Here is a 16304-nt window from a genome sequence, read left to right as displayed (position 1 = left end):
AAAATTAAAAATAAAATTAATTTTAAAAATAAAACTAAATAAAAATTTTAAAATATATAAGTATGAATAAAAAAAATTAAAAATAAAATTAATAAAAAATTAAAAATTAAAATTAATTAAAAATTAAAAATATATAAGTATGAATATATAAGTATGAGTTAAAAAAAATTAAAAATAAAATCAAAAAGAAAAAAAGAAAAAAACAAAAAGAAGGTTACATGCGTCTTTTTGGCGGGGGAGAGAGGGGAGGTAGAGGGGGTGTGCGTTGACCGGGGGTGGGGGGAAAAGCAATTTGCTTTAAAAAAATAATAAAAAGGTTAAATAATATAGCAAATAGAGAGATAATAGTAAAATATATTTAAAAAAAGTTTTCATGTGTTTGTCTGACACAACACATGAACCAAATTTCCAAGACAAAGACAAATACCGAGATCACAAGAATCAAATTTGAATACCAAGATAAAGTTTGACAAGAGCAATAAATTCGATAATGGCATCACAATCCTATCATATTTAGCATATAATTATTTGACAAGAGTTCAAGGCAAATTGCATATCTTTATTAATGATAATAATAATGATTTAGAAGGATATTATTTGATAAGAGTTTAAACATCCTCACTTCTTCACCATTAATACTGGGCTCATATAGTTGGTTTATTAAAAGAGTCAACTTTATTTTCAATGATTTTATTTATAATCCTTTGGTATACCATCGATATGGATTGCAATTACCTTTACAATCTACAATATACTCGTCGAACACCCACCTTATTCGAAGATACCTCCATAGCTACTTAGTGATTTCCGTTGATAATTCTACCTCCGTCGACGACGATAACCTGACCATTCACGTAGCAAGAAGGAGGGAGGCAAAGGAAGGCCACGACGCAGGCCACATCCTCCGGCTCCCCTAAACGCCCAAGAGGCACGCGATGATTTTCCCTCGCCACAAATTCCTCATCTTCCAGCAACTGCCACAACAAACAAATTCATATTCATCCACCAAAATCATTTTTTTTTTTTGGGCAGATAATCTTTTCTTTTCTAAATGACAAAAAACTATTTATGTTCGCTTACAAAGCCATTGAGTGGTGTTCTGATGTACCCTGGAGCTACACTGTTTGTTCTAATGTTATCTTTGGCCCATTCACAAGCAAGATTTCTCGTCAGTTGATTCATTGCTCCTAATCAAATGAAGAGAGAGAGAGAGAGAGAGAGAGAGAGAGAGATCTAAGAGAATAGTTCATCTTCCAAATGATTCAAGCAAATTCAATCTATGCAAGAAATACCTTTTGTTGATGTTACAAAAAAGGCGGAATCCGCCGCCCCGACGGCCCCCTACGCCTGCCCCATGATGATGTAGGAGGAGGGTTAATCAGGGTGAATGCTGGGTTGACAAGTGGCTGGGGGTTCGAGGCTTTAAGCCGACAGACGGGGATATTATCCCACATTGCAACCGTCGACACTCGAACCTGCTGCTTCATGTTACAACTTCCCAGCCACTTATCAACTGATCCAGCCCCTGGGGGCAATGAAGCCGGAGATGGAGGTGATGAACACAATACTCCCACCTCCACAAGCCTTAAGGAGAGGATAAGCGAGTTGGCTCAAGTGGAACGCCGATTCCAGGTTTGTGCTGATCGAGAGCTTGAAATCCTCCGGGGTTTGCTCCATCGCCGGTTTGAAGATCGCTGTCCCTGCATTGTTAACCTGCAAAACGAAGAATATTATCAAATCGGTTTCCATGAGTATTCGGATTTGAGGAAATTATTACCAGAATGTTGAGCTTCCCGTCGAATTGGGACTTCACCGTCGCCATGAGCTTCTCTCGCTCGCTCGGGGAGGAAACGTCGCAGACAGATCCGGTGACTTTGAGATTGGAATCGCGCCATTGTTGCAGGCACTTCTCCAGATCTGCTTGGCTGCGGGCGCAAGTGTGCACCGCCGATCCAAGTCTGGCGAGCTCCTCGACGATCGCATACCTAATTAAATTAAGCTTGATGTATGAGTAGAAATATATAGAGGGAAAGAGATGGAGTATTCGAGGAATGGAAGTACCCGATTCCCTTAGAGCCTCCGGTGACCAGAGCAGTCGTCCCAACGAGAGACCATCTGTTTGTGTCAATAGGAGTGTGTTCTTGGACGCTGCTCATGCTTCTGTTTTCGGAAAGTAAACTCCCCGTTGAGATTGAGGAGAGAGGAGAAGACAAGGCATGCCATTTCTTATGCTGTTACGATCACCTGGTAAACGGCGGAGAAAATCAACGCCATTATTTTTGGGGACCAGATCGATTTTTTACCATAATAATTTACTGAGGGTAGTTAATTATGGATGGTCCGATTCAACTGTCTCTGTAGGTATCCAATGTGAACACGTTGTTGGAATTCAATGGATTGAGTTATTTACTTAAAATTTTTCAACATGGCTTACATTTTTTTATTGACACGGAATTGATTACTTCAACTTTATCGTCTTGTTTAAGTGATTTGATGTGGCGGAGACGGCAGAGGCACGTGGCAGGTTCATGACTCTAGCTCAGCGTGGAATTGGATTGGCCCGACTAAAATTTGAGCTTGGATCAAACTAGTCCGACTCAAGTCAGACCAACTCACGGTCAAGCCCGAATCAAGCCATCTGAGCTTGGCTCAGGTAAACATACCGAAAGATTACATCACGCGACCATAGTCCGGCTTGATCTAAGTTCGACGGAAGACTCGATTAGATGGGCAGAAGAGTGGGTGATGTGGTACAAACAGGTTCTCAGCATGCAAGATGTGTAAAATGGGGTGTGAACACAATCCACAATCCTAAAACGTGAGCTGATGAGCCAGAAATGTACGGAGTGTCGGGTGAAAACTTTCCTACCCTTTTAATTAGTACCGGCCCCTTAATCGATATAGGGACATAGATATAAAAATACAGATGATGATTGTGACGTTGCACTTTTTAATTGAGGTATCAAGTTTGAGCATCTTTCTATGTAAACTCTTATCAATTAAGTAATATCGTTCATCCAAAAATTCTTTCAGGGATTTCTGATAAAAAGTCATTTCGACGGTGATGTCGATCACTATAAAAAGTTTACCTATACAGTTATGTCCTCTCGGGGCGGTGCGATGGTTAAGATATGAGATGTTGTCACATGAGATCTTGGGATAGAAACTCGGTGTGACCGAGCATAACCTCCCCCATGTCTTGGTCATTTGCATTAATGGCTAGTAGTCACCCGTGATTTATCTCCTCCGTGTTAGTCTAAGGACGGATTGGCGGAGGCGCTGGAACGAATGAATCACGGATTGACGGAGGCGCTGGGGCGAATGAATCACCTTTTTATCACATAGATATATAATAAGATAAATTTAAAGCCGAAAATTAATTTCTAATTATTATACCAGGAAATAAACTTTCCCACTCTTCGAAGGGCGTATAAAAAGGCATCTATACACACGAGCATATGTATGCGCATAAAATATTTTTCTTCTGCAAGTATACTTTCTTTTTCTCGTGTTAAAGGAGTTTCGTTAGAAGTTCACCTCTCAACTAACTCTTTTTGATCTTCTCAACTTTCCTAGAGCATTCGTGATCGTTGAAAACCTTCATCGGAGCTAGATGTATGCTCAACCGGTGTCCTGAATCCCTTGCATTTCTCAACCCACTAGGAACCTGCTCGATGAGACGTGACTCGATAACGACCAACCTGACTGGCGTCCGACTTGCCAAGAGTACTCTACTTTAATGTTTCAAAGAGTCAATCCATGCATGTCATAAAAGGTGATTCGTTCTCCCTCAAGGTCCCCATTAATTCATTCTTAGATCAATACGGAGAAGATAAATCATGAGTAGTTACTAGTCATTAGTACATGCGGCAAGGCATGAGGTGGAGATATGCTTGGACATGCTAAATTTTGATCCTAAAATTTTATGTAATGACACCTCATGTCGTAATCATCACACCACCTTAAGGAGACCTTGAAGAGTCAACCCATTGTGGCAAAAGGCGAATACGCTCGCCCCTAGCGCCCCCGCCAACCCATCCCAACGCCAACACGGAAGAGGTAAATCACGGGCAGCTAGTAGCCTTTAGAATAGTGACTAGCATATAAGGGAGGTATTTACCTCAACTTTGTCGAGATTCGAACTCCAGACCTCATTGTGGCAACACCTCATGCGTTAGCCACTAAACTCATCCGAGGAGACCCTTGAAGAGTCAACCCATAATCCATCCCCACATCGCAATCATAACATGATTATTTAGTCCAAAGACAAACCAAAAAAATCAAACTTTATTTTTCAAATGAAACTGATGCGTACGTAAATATCATTTAATAACTAATTAAGTGTCGGACATAAACAATATGTAGCCGGAAGTATTAGCTGAATTTAAATATATCGAATTTAAATTCACTTATATGTTAAAATGACCTGAGCTGATAATCTCAGGCTGCCAGCAAGGGCTGGTTTTCTGACCACGGAGTGGCTGAGTGAGCAGAGTGTCAGAGCAGCAAAGTCGACTGAAAGTCGACTGGGCCGGGCAACAAGACAGGCTGATCGAGCGAGTAGTGAGACCGACCAGGCGTACAAAGGGAGGACGACTGAGCGAGCGAAGATGCTGACTGGGCGAACGAAGGGGTTGACCGAGCAGCAAGGTCGGGTAGGTAGAATGGCCGGTCGAGCGAATAGCGAGACAGGCTGAACGGGCGAAGAGGCTGACCGAGACCTGCGAATGACGCAATTTCCTTGAAACAACCTCCAGCTGTGCTTCGAGGCTTACTCGGGTCGTTTGTTTCCCAGGATACAACGGCGAAACCGCAATCTCCACCTAGCACTAGTGGTTGCGACGAACTGAGAAATACCTGATTGCTATCACCAGGGTTCTGTCGAGTGGTTAAGTGTTGATGAAAAAGAATAATCCAAGTGGCAAAATGTCGATTAATTTATTTGGGTGTGCATAGGTCGTGCTCGCACACTAGCAAACTTGGTTCAGTGCAATCCAAGCCCTGGATTTGCACCCTCTCTACGCAGCCACACACAAGAGTAAGCTTCTACTCATTTATTTGTTCACAACACACATTCTTGTGAAATAATATAAACCAACCATCAAAACTTGAAACTTCCAATGTGGGACTAAAATCTTATTCACAATGGAGCTTCTTTCTTCTTCTCTCTCTTCTCCATTCACTCATTTTCAACAATCTCCCACATGAATGAAGATAGAGTAAGTGATAACATCCAGCAGTTGAGTCAAGTATAGGATAGGTAGATTTTACCCTTTGAACCCTCCCTTGTGAATATTTGGTTGCTTACTGGCTGATAGTAGACACGATGTCCTTGAACTATACTACCGTTTGTGTAAGCAATGAAAAATCTCACCCAAGACTCTCCCTGATACAACTCAGTTCTCATGAGTGTGTTCGTTCTTGGCCATGAACACGCCTGGTTCTGTGAGAAGCTCTAAGAATTGTGCCTCAAATTCTCTTCGAAGCGGTCTCACTTCTTTCTCACATAGGTGATCCCTCAAGAGTTATCATCTACTCTTCTTGATCATTAAAAGTCCATCGGCTTACCCTGATCTAGTCACTGTTTCATTGGGCTACCCCCCCTCCCCCCACAGTGTGTCTAGTTAGTGTAGATTAGTTATCCCTTTGAACATAGTTCTTGGGATCTCCAATCAGCATAGGTTGGGTGTCTTCTGCACTGATCGCTGACAACGGCATCAAGTTCATTCCTCGTGATGAGCTTGCAACTAACTCTCGATTTAACCATTTGGTTAGCGGATCTGCTAGGTTATCCTTTGACTTCACATAGTCAACAGTGATAACTCCCGTTGAGAGTAGTTGTCTAATGGTATTCTGTCTACGACGTATATCCCTAGACTTACCATTATACAAATGACTCTGTGCCTGGCCAATTGCTGATTGACTATCGCAATGTATGTAAATTTCCGGCACAGGTTTCGACCATCTCGAAATATCTTCTAAGAATTGTCATAGTCATTCAGTCTCTTGACCACATTTGTCAAGAGCTACAAACTCAGATTCCATCGTGGATCTGATTATTACGGTTTACTTAGAAGATTTTCAGAAAATGACTGCACCTGCTAGAGTGAAGACATATCCACTCGTAGACTTAGAGTCTTTTATATCAGATATCCAGCTTGCATCACTATATCCTTTGATCACAACAGGATATCTCGAATAGTGTAGTCCATATTTACGAGTATACCTCAAGTACTTCAATACTATTGTTATCCCTTTCCAGTGCTCAACACCGGGATTACTCGTGTATCTACTCAGTTTGCTTACTGCGTAGGTTAAGTCTGGTCGTGTACAACTCATTAAGTACATCAGACTTTCAATCACTCGAGAGTATTCTAGCTGAGAGATACTTTCACCTTGATTTTTCGATAGATGTTGGCTCGTATCTATTGACGTTCGTGCCAACGCAGTATCACCTTTGGTGAATTTCTCAAGAATCTTGTCCACGTAATGAGACTGACTAAGAATAAGTCTTTCTGTTGTTCTAAGAATTTTGATCCCTAGAATCACATCAGCTAGACCCATGTCTTTCATGTCGAATCTTGAGTTCAACATCCCTTTTGTGGATTTGATTATCTTATCATTACTCCTAATGATAAGTATGTCGTCTACATAGAGGCACAAAATGATATAGTCACTCTCTGTGGCTTTCATGTAGACACATTTGTCACATTCATTGATTTTGAATCCACATTCCTTCATGACATTATTAAATTTCTCATGTCACTGGTTTGGTGCTTGTTTCAAGCCATATAATGACTTCACCAATTTACAAACCTTATTTTCCTGTCCTGGCATAGAAAACCCCTCAGGTTGGTCTATGTAGATTTTCTCTTCTAAATCCCCGTTTAGAAAGACTGTCTTTACATTCATTTGATGTATTTCGAGATTCCATAGAGCAATGATAGCCAACAATATTCTAATGGAAGTTATTCTCGACACCGGAGAATATGTATCAAAGTAATCAAGGCCTTCTCGTTGTCGATATCCTTTGATTACCAATCTGGCCTTGTACTTATCGGTTGTGCCATCTGATATCATTTTCTTCTTGAAAATCCACTTGCAACCTAGTGGTTTACTTCCCGGAGAAAGATCCACAAGTTTCCAAATATGATTTTACAAGATAGATTTTATCTCAGATGCAGTTGCCTAGTGATTTCATTTTTATGTTTCACACATCGCAGCGACATGTATTCCATTGATACACTACTGAAAGCCCAAGACACCTGATACTATCTACTTTATGTGGTTTATGAGTTTAAGACTTTTTCTCAAAAAAGAAAAAATCTACGTCTGTTGCCGAACCCTTTTCAGTGTGTAGTTTATATTTTTGTGATCTTGAACTTCTAAGTTCTATGTACCTCTTCTACATAATCATATACGGATACACTGTACAAATTATCGAGATGTAAACCTTTTGTTGAATCGATAAGAGATCAATTGGCTTGGTTGTAGGACCAAAGCTTAGAATCTTGAGATCTTATAATTTTATTAAATTATATTTAAAACAATATTTATCATATGTACTAACTTTCAGTACACAGTATCAATTTGAACATTGTATCATTCTAGTATTATGAACTATAATTAAAATTACCTATTTAATAGTATATATGAACAGTCAATTATAATTCTAAAAGTGTTGCATCTTTATAGTCTACCAGATGAATAATAAATATAAGGTGTCTCATAACGGCAAAAGTTAAAAAAAAAACATACTTTTTTATCTTCGGAATTTATTTGTTAGTATATCTTTTACTTTACCTTTATTTCCTTATAAAATAAAGGAAAAGATTAACTTAGATGAAATCCTTGTGGTCCACAATCAATCTAATATTAATATTAATATTATTTTAAAAGAATTAGTTAAATATTAAATTAATTTAGTTGAAAAAGTATTTAGAATATTGAACATGAGGTGTAATATAGTAAATGCACAACTAAGTTATACATTCAAATCTTTAAATAAATAAATTTTTGTTACATTACTTATGACTAAATCAAACAATATTAGATTATATTTTATTCCCCATAATCTTAGTTATGTGATTACATGGTAATCACATAACCAAGGTTATAGCTGATAACTTGAATCAAACGTACCCTAAGTGTTCTTAAGAAAAAATCCTAATGGATTCTAGGCAGGTGGAAAACTCTAGGGGAGGTAACCCTAGGTCTTAGGGGTGGTAATCCTAGATAAAAAGTCCTAGCTGCGGTTAAGCAACGAAATCCTGGTCCAGGGGACTGGGTGAAGTCTTGGCGGGTCGAGAACTATGGGTGAAATCCTAGTGTCGAGGACTCTAGGTAAAAATCCTGGGGTCGTGGACTAGGTGAAAGTCTGGACGGGCGTGGAGTGGACGTTCAGCATAAAGTCCTGAAGTTTCGGACATTGAGCAAAAGTCTAGACAGTCTGGAGGACCGGTCTGACAAAAAGGTAATTTCTCCCGAGAGCAATATGTGAGGACGCGTTTCTTGAAAAGGGAACAGTAGATGTCGATTTGACATAGGGTTTCCCTGAAATCCGAAAGTCAGAACCGAATAGTCCAAAAACTGTCAAAATTACATTTTATATTATTTGCTTATTTCTCTAACTCTATTTTGCAAGAAACTAACACTTTGCAGGTTGAAGTTTGCGGCCTTGATCAGTAGACCGAACCTCCGAATTGGTCGATCGAACCTTGGAGATCAAATTAGCTTACGGTTAAAGTTCGACCAAGGGATCGGTTAACCAAACCTCGAGTTCAGTCAACCGAACGGTGGATAGGCACTGACTTAATCAGACCAGGTTGATCGGACTAGATAAGCTAGTTAGGAAAGCTGAATTAGTCAACCGAATGACGAGATCGATCGATCGAACGAAGACTCTATTCGAAGCGACATAATCTAGACGGGAAGTTGGGCAGGTTCAGAAGGTTCGATTGACCGAACACCCGGATTGGTCGACCTATCAGGGGCAAGTCAAAGACTGATCCCGAGATTAGTGGATCTGAATCAGGTCTAGCTCGGCTATAAAATAGGGTTCGACCAGCAACTTCGAAGACAGACATTGACACATCATTCAAAACTACTTTAGCTCTCGCGCGCTGCTCCGACAATTAACGAACGACTGCTAATTCTATTATTGTCAGTAACTTTATTTTATTACTATTTTACTTTAAGTTTGTAATCATTGTTCATGCTTATAGTGTTCGCGGACCTTGGAGTAGGATTAGTCAAAGGCTCCAAACAAAGTAACAAAAAGTGTTAACACTTGCTTAATTCTATCTTCTTTTCCGCTGTGTTTTATACTATGTTTTGTGAAAATATGAAAAGCCACGAGTGTTATTCACCCCCTCTAGCACGCATCGATCTTATAATTGGTATTAGAGCAGGGCTGCTCTAAATTGGTACAACTATCATTCGGGCATTTTTCGTCGCTTTTTCATTCATTTTTTTAAAATAAATTCTTACGTCTTTTTTTCTATTTTCAAATTTTTACTATAAGTCTGGATTGGTTTAATAAGTTCTCTTGACAAATTTGTCGATTCGTCGAATTTTTCATGAAACTGGTGTAACACCATTCAAGCCGATTTTTTTCTTTATTCTCTTTTATACCGCACTATTAATCCAAGACTAAGTCTTGGAACAAGTTTCAGCGTTTTTGTTTTTACAAGATCTTAACTAAATGACCCATCAAGAAGGCTACAATATCGCAAACCTGCCACTCTTGTCCAACGAAGATTTTGACGACTGGAAGAGTCGAATGGAGTACCACCTCAAAACGCAGGTGAAAATGTGGATAATAATCTAGACGGGATTCACTTATCCCATCGAAGATGGAGCTCTTGTCCCCTGTGACAAATAGGGTGCACCAACCCACAAGAAAATTGAAGCCAATGCGAAGGCAACCCAGACCTCCAATGTGACTTAACCAAAGAAGAATTGAATTGGGTTGACCCCTTTAGCGGCTCCAAAGAACTATGAGAAAAACTAATCGAGCTGCACGAGGGCACCTCGGACACTAAAGTAAGCAAACGAGACTTAATTTTGAATAAACTATACAATATTAAAATGTAGGATGGTGAGTCAGCGAGGCAACTCCATGCTTGGATCCAAAACCTACTTAACGGTCTCCACACAATCGATCAGAAGGTAGAAAATCGTGATATTATAAGGTATGCTCTCAATGTTTTTCCAAGGAACACTTTGTGGGTATCAATGGTTAATACTTATAAAGTTTCCAAAGATCTCTCTCAAATTAGATTAGATGAATTATTTTTGGAATTTGAATTTCATGAATAGACTAATGCATTGTTGGTTGAGAAAGGTATTACTTTGGTCATAGGTGCAAGCAGAATGAGGGAACCAAAAATCAAGCATCAAACCGAACCTGAGTCTGAAGACGAATCTGATTGGAAGAAGATGACGAAATTATCGCCGAACTCGTGAATCTAGTTCGAAAATTGAACAAGAAGAAGAAATGATTCACCAAAAAGGAGATCAAGAAGGTGATCCAGTCGAAGACAATACAACCAAGTCTAAAGGCCAAGTCAGAAGTCACCTGCTACCGCTGCAACAAGAAAGGACATATCAAGGCCAACTGCCCAAACCAGAAGAAAACGAATAAGCAACGGAAGAAGAAAGCACTGCAGGCAACGTGGGATGAATCTTTATCAGAAGATTCTGACGAAGATCTTGAATAGACAAGCTTCCTCGCACTTTCGGCCTGAGAATAAGTCATAGAGTTTGAATCTGAAGCTAGAGTGGAATCAAAAATAGAGTCTGAAAGAAGCTAGGGATCCGTATCTATTTCCGAAGGGCCAAATAATATTGTAAGTTCTCTTATTATTAGTACTCAAGTCGATGATTTACAAAATTTAATTTCATATCTATTAAGGAAGTTGGCCAAATCAAATATTCGGGTCAAGTCACTCCAAAAGGAGATAACGACCATTAAGGAAGTGACTAATCGAAGCTCTTTGACTGAATATGTTTAGACTGGAACTTCAACTCAAGTCCAACAACTTGAGGAAGAAAATTCTAGTCTGAAAAGTCAAGTTAAGGAATTAAATGATACATTGGAACGATTCACCTTGGGTTTTAAGAATTTTAATCTGATTCTTGGAAAACAAAGAGCCATATACAGTCGATCCGGACTTGGGTGTATAAGGCTAAACATAAATTTAGATCTTCCTTGTCTCTTGTAAATCGATCAAATAGAAATTTAGTCCAAGCACGAGTCCTCAAGTCTAATCTCATTAATCAAGTTAGACTGATCAATATTGGATCCCCAAGAATCAAATTCACTATCTTGATAGACCTTGTCGAGGCTATGATCCAGGGGGAGCCAATAGAAAGATCATTTTCATTAGATAAACTTGATTTACTATTTTTTTTCTTTATATATGCTTAGATTAGAATAGATAAGGACTTAGACTTGATCTACACTTGACTAGTTAAACTTAGGATTTTCAGGAAAAAAAATATTTAATTTCTTTAAAATATGTTGTCTAGAAGTGGTTGATGATCCAATACCTAAGAAGGTTTAGTGTCTTGCCAGTCTGAAAGCCAATTATTAAAATAAATATTTAATTGACTAACTGTTAAACCTTAGCTTAACTCAAATATAAATTAATTCTTAGATGTTAATCTAAATTGAAGATTAAAATTAACTATCTCACAAAACTTATAAGATTCCCTGATTAATAATATAGAAAAGGGTAAGATGGATTTAATTTTAAAATTAATTTAAACTTAACTTAATCTTTTGCATATTTTATAGAAAAGGGTGAGATGTTATTATATTAGGTTATATGATTAAAATTTGACGTGATTGTGTCATTTTTGCATATTTTAACCGAAGTAATAGTTAATAGGCATATCTACCTCTTTCGTCTTAATCTAAAGACAAATTTAACAGGGACGAGTGAATAATCTTTTGCTAGATAGATTTAACAATGCCAAAATTCATTCATCAATGCAATCATACACCAAGTAATATATTTACTAAATCTGACAATTTGAACCATATGAAATAACTTACCATCAAATGAGTTTGTGATATTTTTATCAAACTTTTATAAGTTTAAAAATTCATTATTCTTAATTTGTGCTATCTAATTTATGTTTAAGGGTATGAATATATTAAGGAAGATTTCAAAAGTGCATTAATATTTATTTAAAGTGATTTGGAGTTCTCAAGTTTCATTGGTCAATTTCGAATGAAAATTAGCTAATGTTCCTAATGGGAATTCAAAAGTTTGATTTTTTTTTTTTAACTAAGAGAATCTAAGAATTTATTGGTGGAGCTGATTAGTGAGTATTATTATCATAGACCTTTTAATGAATTTATGATAAATTTTATCAAGGTTGTAAGTTTAAAAATTCAATGTAAAGATAAGACGAAATTGGCTGATATATCCAGAAAACTTTGAATCAATTTAAATCAAAATCAATATACTCATATAAACATCTATAAGGTAAATAGTCCTAATAAATTTTTGAATGGGAAAGGAGGAAGAATATAATGGAAATGTGATACATGATTTTAATATTATGAAACATAGGTGGATGAAATGAGCAATCTCAAAACTTACATGTGCAGTTTAGTAAAATACCGAAATTATTATAACAACGGTGTTTTTTTTTTGCGTAAATGATTTTTTTCCTTTTTTTTTTATTTTTTATATACAAAATATATGGGAAAAAATAAACATAAAAGCATTTGTATTAAAATTATTATAAAATACTAAAATAAACTAACTCAATTTAATCAATTTTAAAAATTAAAGAACTATTAATTAACTTAATAAAATTATTTTAATTTGATTAAAATCATGAATTGTTATATCTATTTAAAAAAATAAATCCGCCACATTAACGTAGTGTCCTTTGGTGTGCCACAGTAAAGTTTGGAATCTGAATTAAAATAGAAAAAATATAAATCAATTAAATTGAATTTGTTTTTTACAAATTCAACTGATCAAATTTTATCATCAAAATTGAATAAATCAAATTAATAAAAAAATTAATTAATTCAGTTAATTAACAAATAAAACATTCAGTTATTGATAAAATCAGTCAAGTTTAGTAGCTGTCCCATTCAAATATATCAATCCACTAATGATATTTTAGTTTAATGGATTTAATTTTAAAATCTAACAGAATAAATTTAAAAAATTAATTGTTTTTTGAAAATAAATTTCTTAATTAACCAATGGATTTTTGAATTCTATTTATTTGATAGATTAATTCGATTTCTTTTCTCTAGCTACAATTGGGTGATTTTTTTCTAAAATTTTTAACCAGCAGTAGAAAAACAAATAATGAATAAATATGTGAAATTGGGGTAGTTATTTATGAGCCAGTTATCTTATGAAATTTCGATAATTCATTGGAAGTCAAAGAGCCCGTTATCGTTTTTTTTATTCACAATGTTTATTAAATATTATATATAAAAAAGAAATTTAAATATTATAAAAAAAGAAATATAAATATTAGAAAAAAAATAAATTTGGATGAGTAGTTTTTTTTTTTGTTGAAAACACAACTGCGTGCATATTTATCTTATTATTAATTTTATTATATCAATAATTTATTTCTTATAAATAATTTTAAAATTTCTAAAAAAACCTTTTTTAATGTATTCATAAATTTTCTATATTTTTATATTTATTTCTACTTTTGATTTTTTTTATAAAATTTACTATTATCTTTCTATGTGCTATATTATTTAACCTTTTTATTATTTTTTAAATAGAAGGACAAACCTATTTGGCTTGTGCTTGTCTTGAGCGCATCTTCTTTTGTAATGAATCTTTTAATCCTCCCCAATTCCAATTGATGACACGTAGGTTCATGTGTTGTTATTACAAAAGAAGATGACACAAGCACAAGCCAAGTAATGACAATTTCACCCAATCCGATGGAGAATTTGATATCTGACCCAAATAGAAGAAAATATGGAAGGACTATTAATATCCGATACCCGACCCGAATATCTGATTAAATAATATATATACATATATTAAATAAAATTTTCTTTTTCCAAAATCAATTTACTATTTTTGTTGATATTAGGAGGAAACTATATAGATATTTAATCTATTTTTTTAATTATATATATATATATATATATATTTTAATAAGATGTTAATTTTAATATATTTTTGTTGAATGATAATAGTTGGATAGAAAGAAAAAACTTTGTAACTATACAAGATATCCGATCCTTTAATGGATATGAGTATACCCATTGGAGATCCTATACTCGATGGGTATGGAAACGGAGAATATAAAATCCGACCTGAATCCGATCTATTATTATCCCTAGTTTGTCCTACTATTTAAAAAAATAATAAAAAGGTTAAATAATATAGCAAATAGAGAGATAATAGTAAAATATATTAAAAAAACCGTTTTCATGTGTTTGTCTAACACAACACATGAACCAAATTTCCAAGACAAAGACAAATACCAAGATCACAAGAATCAAATTTGAATACCAAGATAAAGTTTGACAAGAGCAATAAATTCGATAATGGCATCACAATCCTATCATATTTAGCATATAATTATTTGACAAGAGTTAAGGCAAATTGCATTTCTTTATTAATGATAATAATGATTTAGAAGGATATTATTTGATAATAGTTTAAACATCCCCGCTTCTTCACCATTAATACTGGGCTCATATAGTTGGTTTATTAAAAGAGTCAACTTTATTTTCAATGGTTTTATTTATATCCTTTGGTATACCATCGATATGGATTGCAATTACCTTTACTTAGTGATTTCCGTTGACAATTCTACCTCCGTCGACGACGATAACCTGACCATTCACGTAGCAAGAAGGAGGGAGGCAAAGGAAGGCCACGACGCCGGCCACATCCTCCGGCTCCCCCAAACGCCCAAGAGGCACGCGATGATTTTCCCTCGCCACAAATTCCTCATCTTCCAGCAACTGCCACAACAAACAAATTCATATTCATCGGCCAAAATCAATTTTTTTTTTTTTTTTTTGTAGATAATCTTTTCTTTTCTAGATAACAAAAACCAGCTGTGTTCACTTACAAAGTCAACGAGTGGTGTTTTTATGCATCCTGGAGCTACACTGTTTGTTCTAATGTTATCTTTGGCCCATTCACATGCAAGATTTCTCGTCAGTTGATTTATTGCTCCTAATCAAATGGGGAAAAAAACATAGAGAAGAAGAAGAAGAAGATCGATGCAAATAGTTCATCTTCCAAATGATCAAACCAAATTCAATGAACAATGTGCAAGAAGTACCTTTGGACGATCCATACACAGACAGATAATCCTGGCCAATGAAGCCAGAGATGGAGGTGATGAACACAATACTGCCTCCTCCACAAGCCCTAAGGAGGGGGTAAGCGAGTTGGCTCAAGTGGAACGCCGATTCCAGGTTTGTGCTGATCACGAGCTTGAAATCCTCCAGTGTTTGCTCCACCGTCGGTTTGGAGACCACCGTCCCTGCATTGTTAACCTGCATGCAAAACGAAAATGATTAAGATTTGATTTAGGCTTTAGAAGGGGAAGAAAAGAAAAAAGGGGGGGAATTAATACCAGAATGTTGAGCTTCCCGTCGAATTGGGACTTCACCGTCGCCATGAGCTTCTCTCGCTCGCTCGGGGAGGAAACGTCGCAGACAGATCCGGTGACTTTGAGATTGGAATCGCGCCATTGTTGCAGGCACTTCTCCAGATCTGCTTGGCTGCGGGCGCAAGTGTGCACCGCCGATCCAAGTCTGGCGAGCTCCTCGACGATCGCATACCTAATTAAATTAAGCTTGATGTATGAGTAGAAATATATAGAGGGAAAGAGATGGAGTATTCGAGGAATGGAAGTACCCGATTCCCTTAGAGCCTCCGGTGACCAGAGCAGTCGTCCCAACGAGAGACCATCTGTTTGTGTCAATAGGAGTGTGTTCTTGGACGCTGCTCATGCTTCTGTTTTCGGAAAGTAAACTCCCCGTTGAGATTGAGGAGAGAGGAGAAGACAAGGCATGCCATTTCTTATGCTGTTACGATCACCTGGTAAACGGCGGAGAAAATCAACGCCATTATTTTTGGGGACCAGATCGATTTTTTACCATAATAATTTATTGAGGGTAGTTAATTATGGATGGTCCGATTCAACTGTCTCTGTAGGTATCCAATTTGAACACGTTGTTGGAATTCAACGGATTGAGTTATTTACTTTAAAACTTTTCAAAATGGATTACATTTTTTTTATTGACACGGAATTGATTACTTCAACTTTATCGT

The 16304-nt window shown here is 36.5% G+C and overlaps 1 protein-coding gene and 1 pseudogene across 1 annotated transcript; both read right to left on the bottom strand.

Moving 5' to 3' along the window:
* Positions 1 to 656: 656 nt before the first annotated feature.
* On the bottom strand, positions 657 to 2249 carry LOC122008369 (annotated as a pseudogene).
* Positions 2250 to 14624: 12375 nt separating this feature from the next.
* Positions 14625 to 16053, bottom strand: LOC122008368 (tropinone reductase homolog At5g06060-like). Its single transcript, XM_042564087.1, has 5 exons — positions 15888 to 16053; positions 15604 to 15811; positions 15307 to 15523; positions 15091 to 15197; positions 14625 to 14980 (listed from the first exon to the last, which is right to left on the bottom strand). The coding sequence occupies exons 1-5, from the start codon at positions 15980 to 15982 to the stop codon at positions 14804 to 14806; spliced, it is 804 nt and encodes a 267-aa protein (XP_042420021.1). The 5' UTR covers positions 15983 to 16053; the 3' UTR covers positions 14625 to 14803.
* Positions 16054 to 16304: the final 251 nt, after the last annotated feature.

This window comes from Zingiber officinale, chromosome 8A (genome assembly GCF_018446385.1).
Source record: "Zingiber officinale cultivar Zhangliang chromosome 8A, Zo_v1.1, whole genome shotgun sequence".
Classification (NCBI taxonomy): domain Eukaryota; kingdom Viridiplantae; phylum Streptophyta; class Magnoliopsida; order Zingiberales; family Zingiberaceae; genus Zingiber; species Zingiber officinale.
This window is presented reverse-complemented; position numbering and strand designations above follow the sequence as displayed.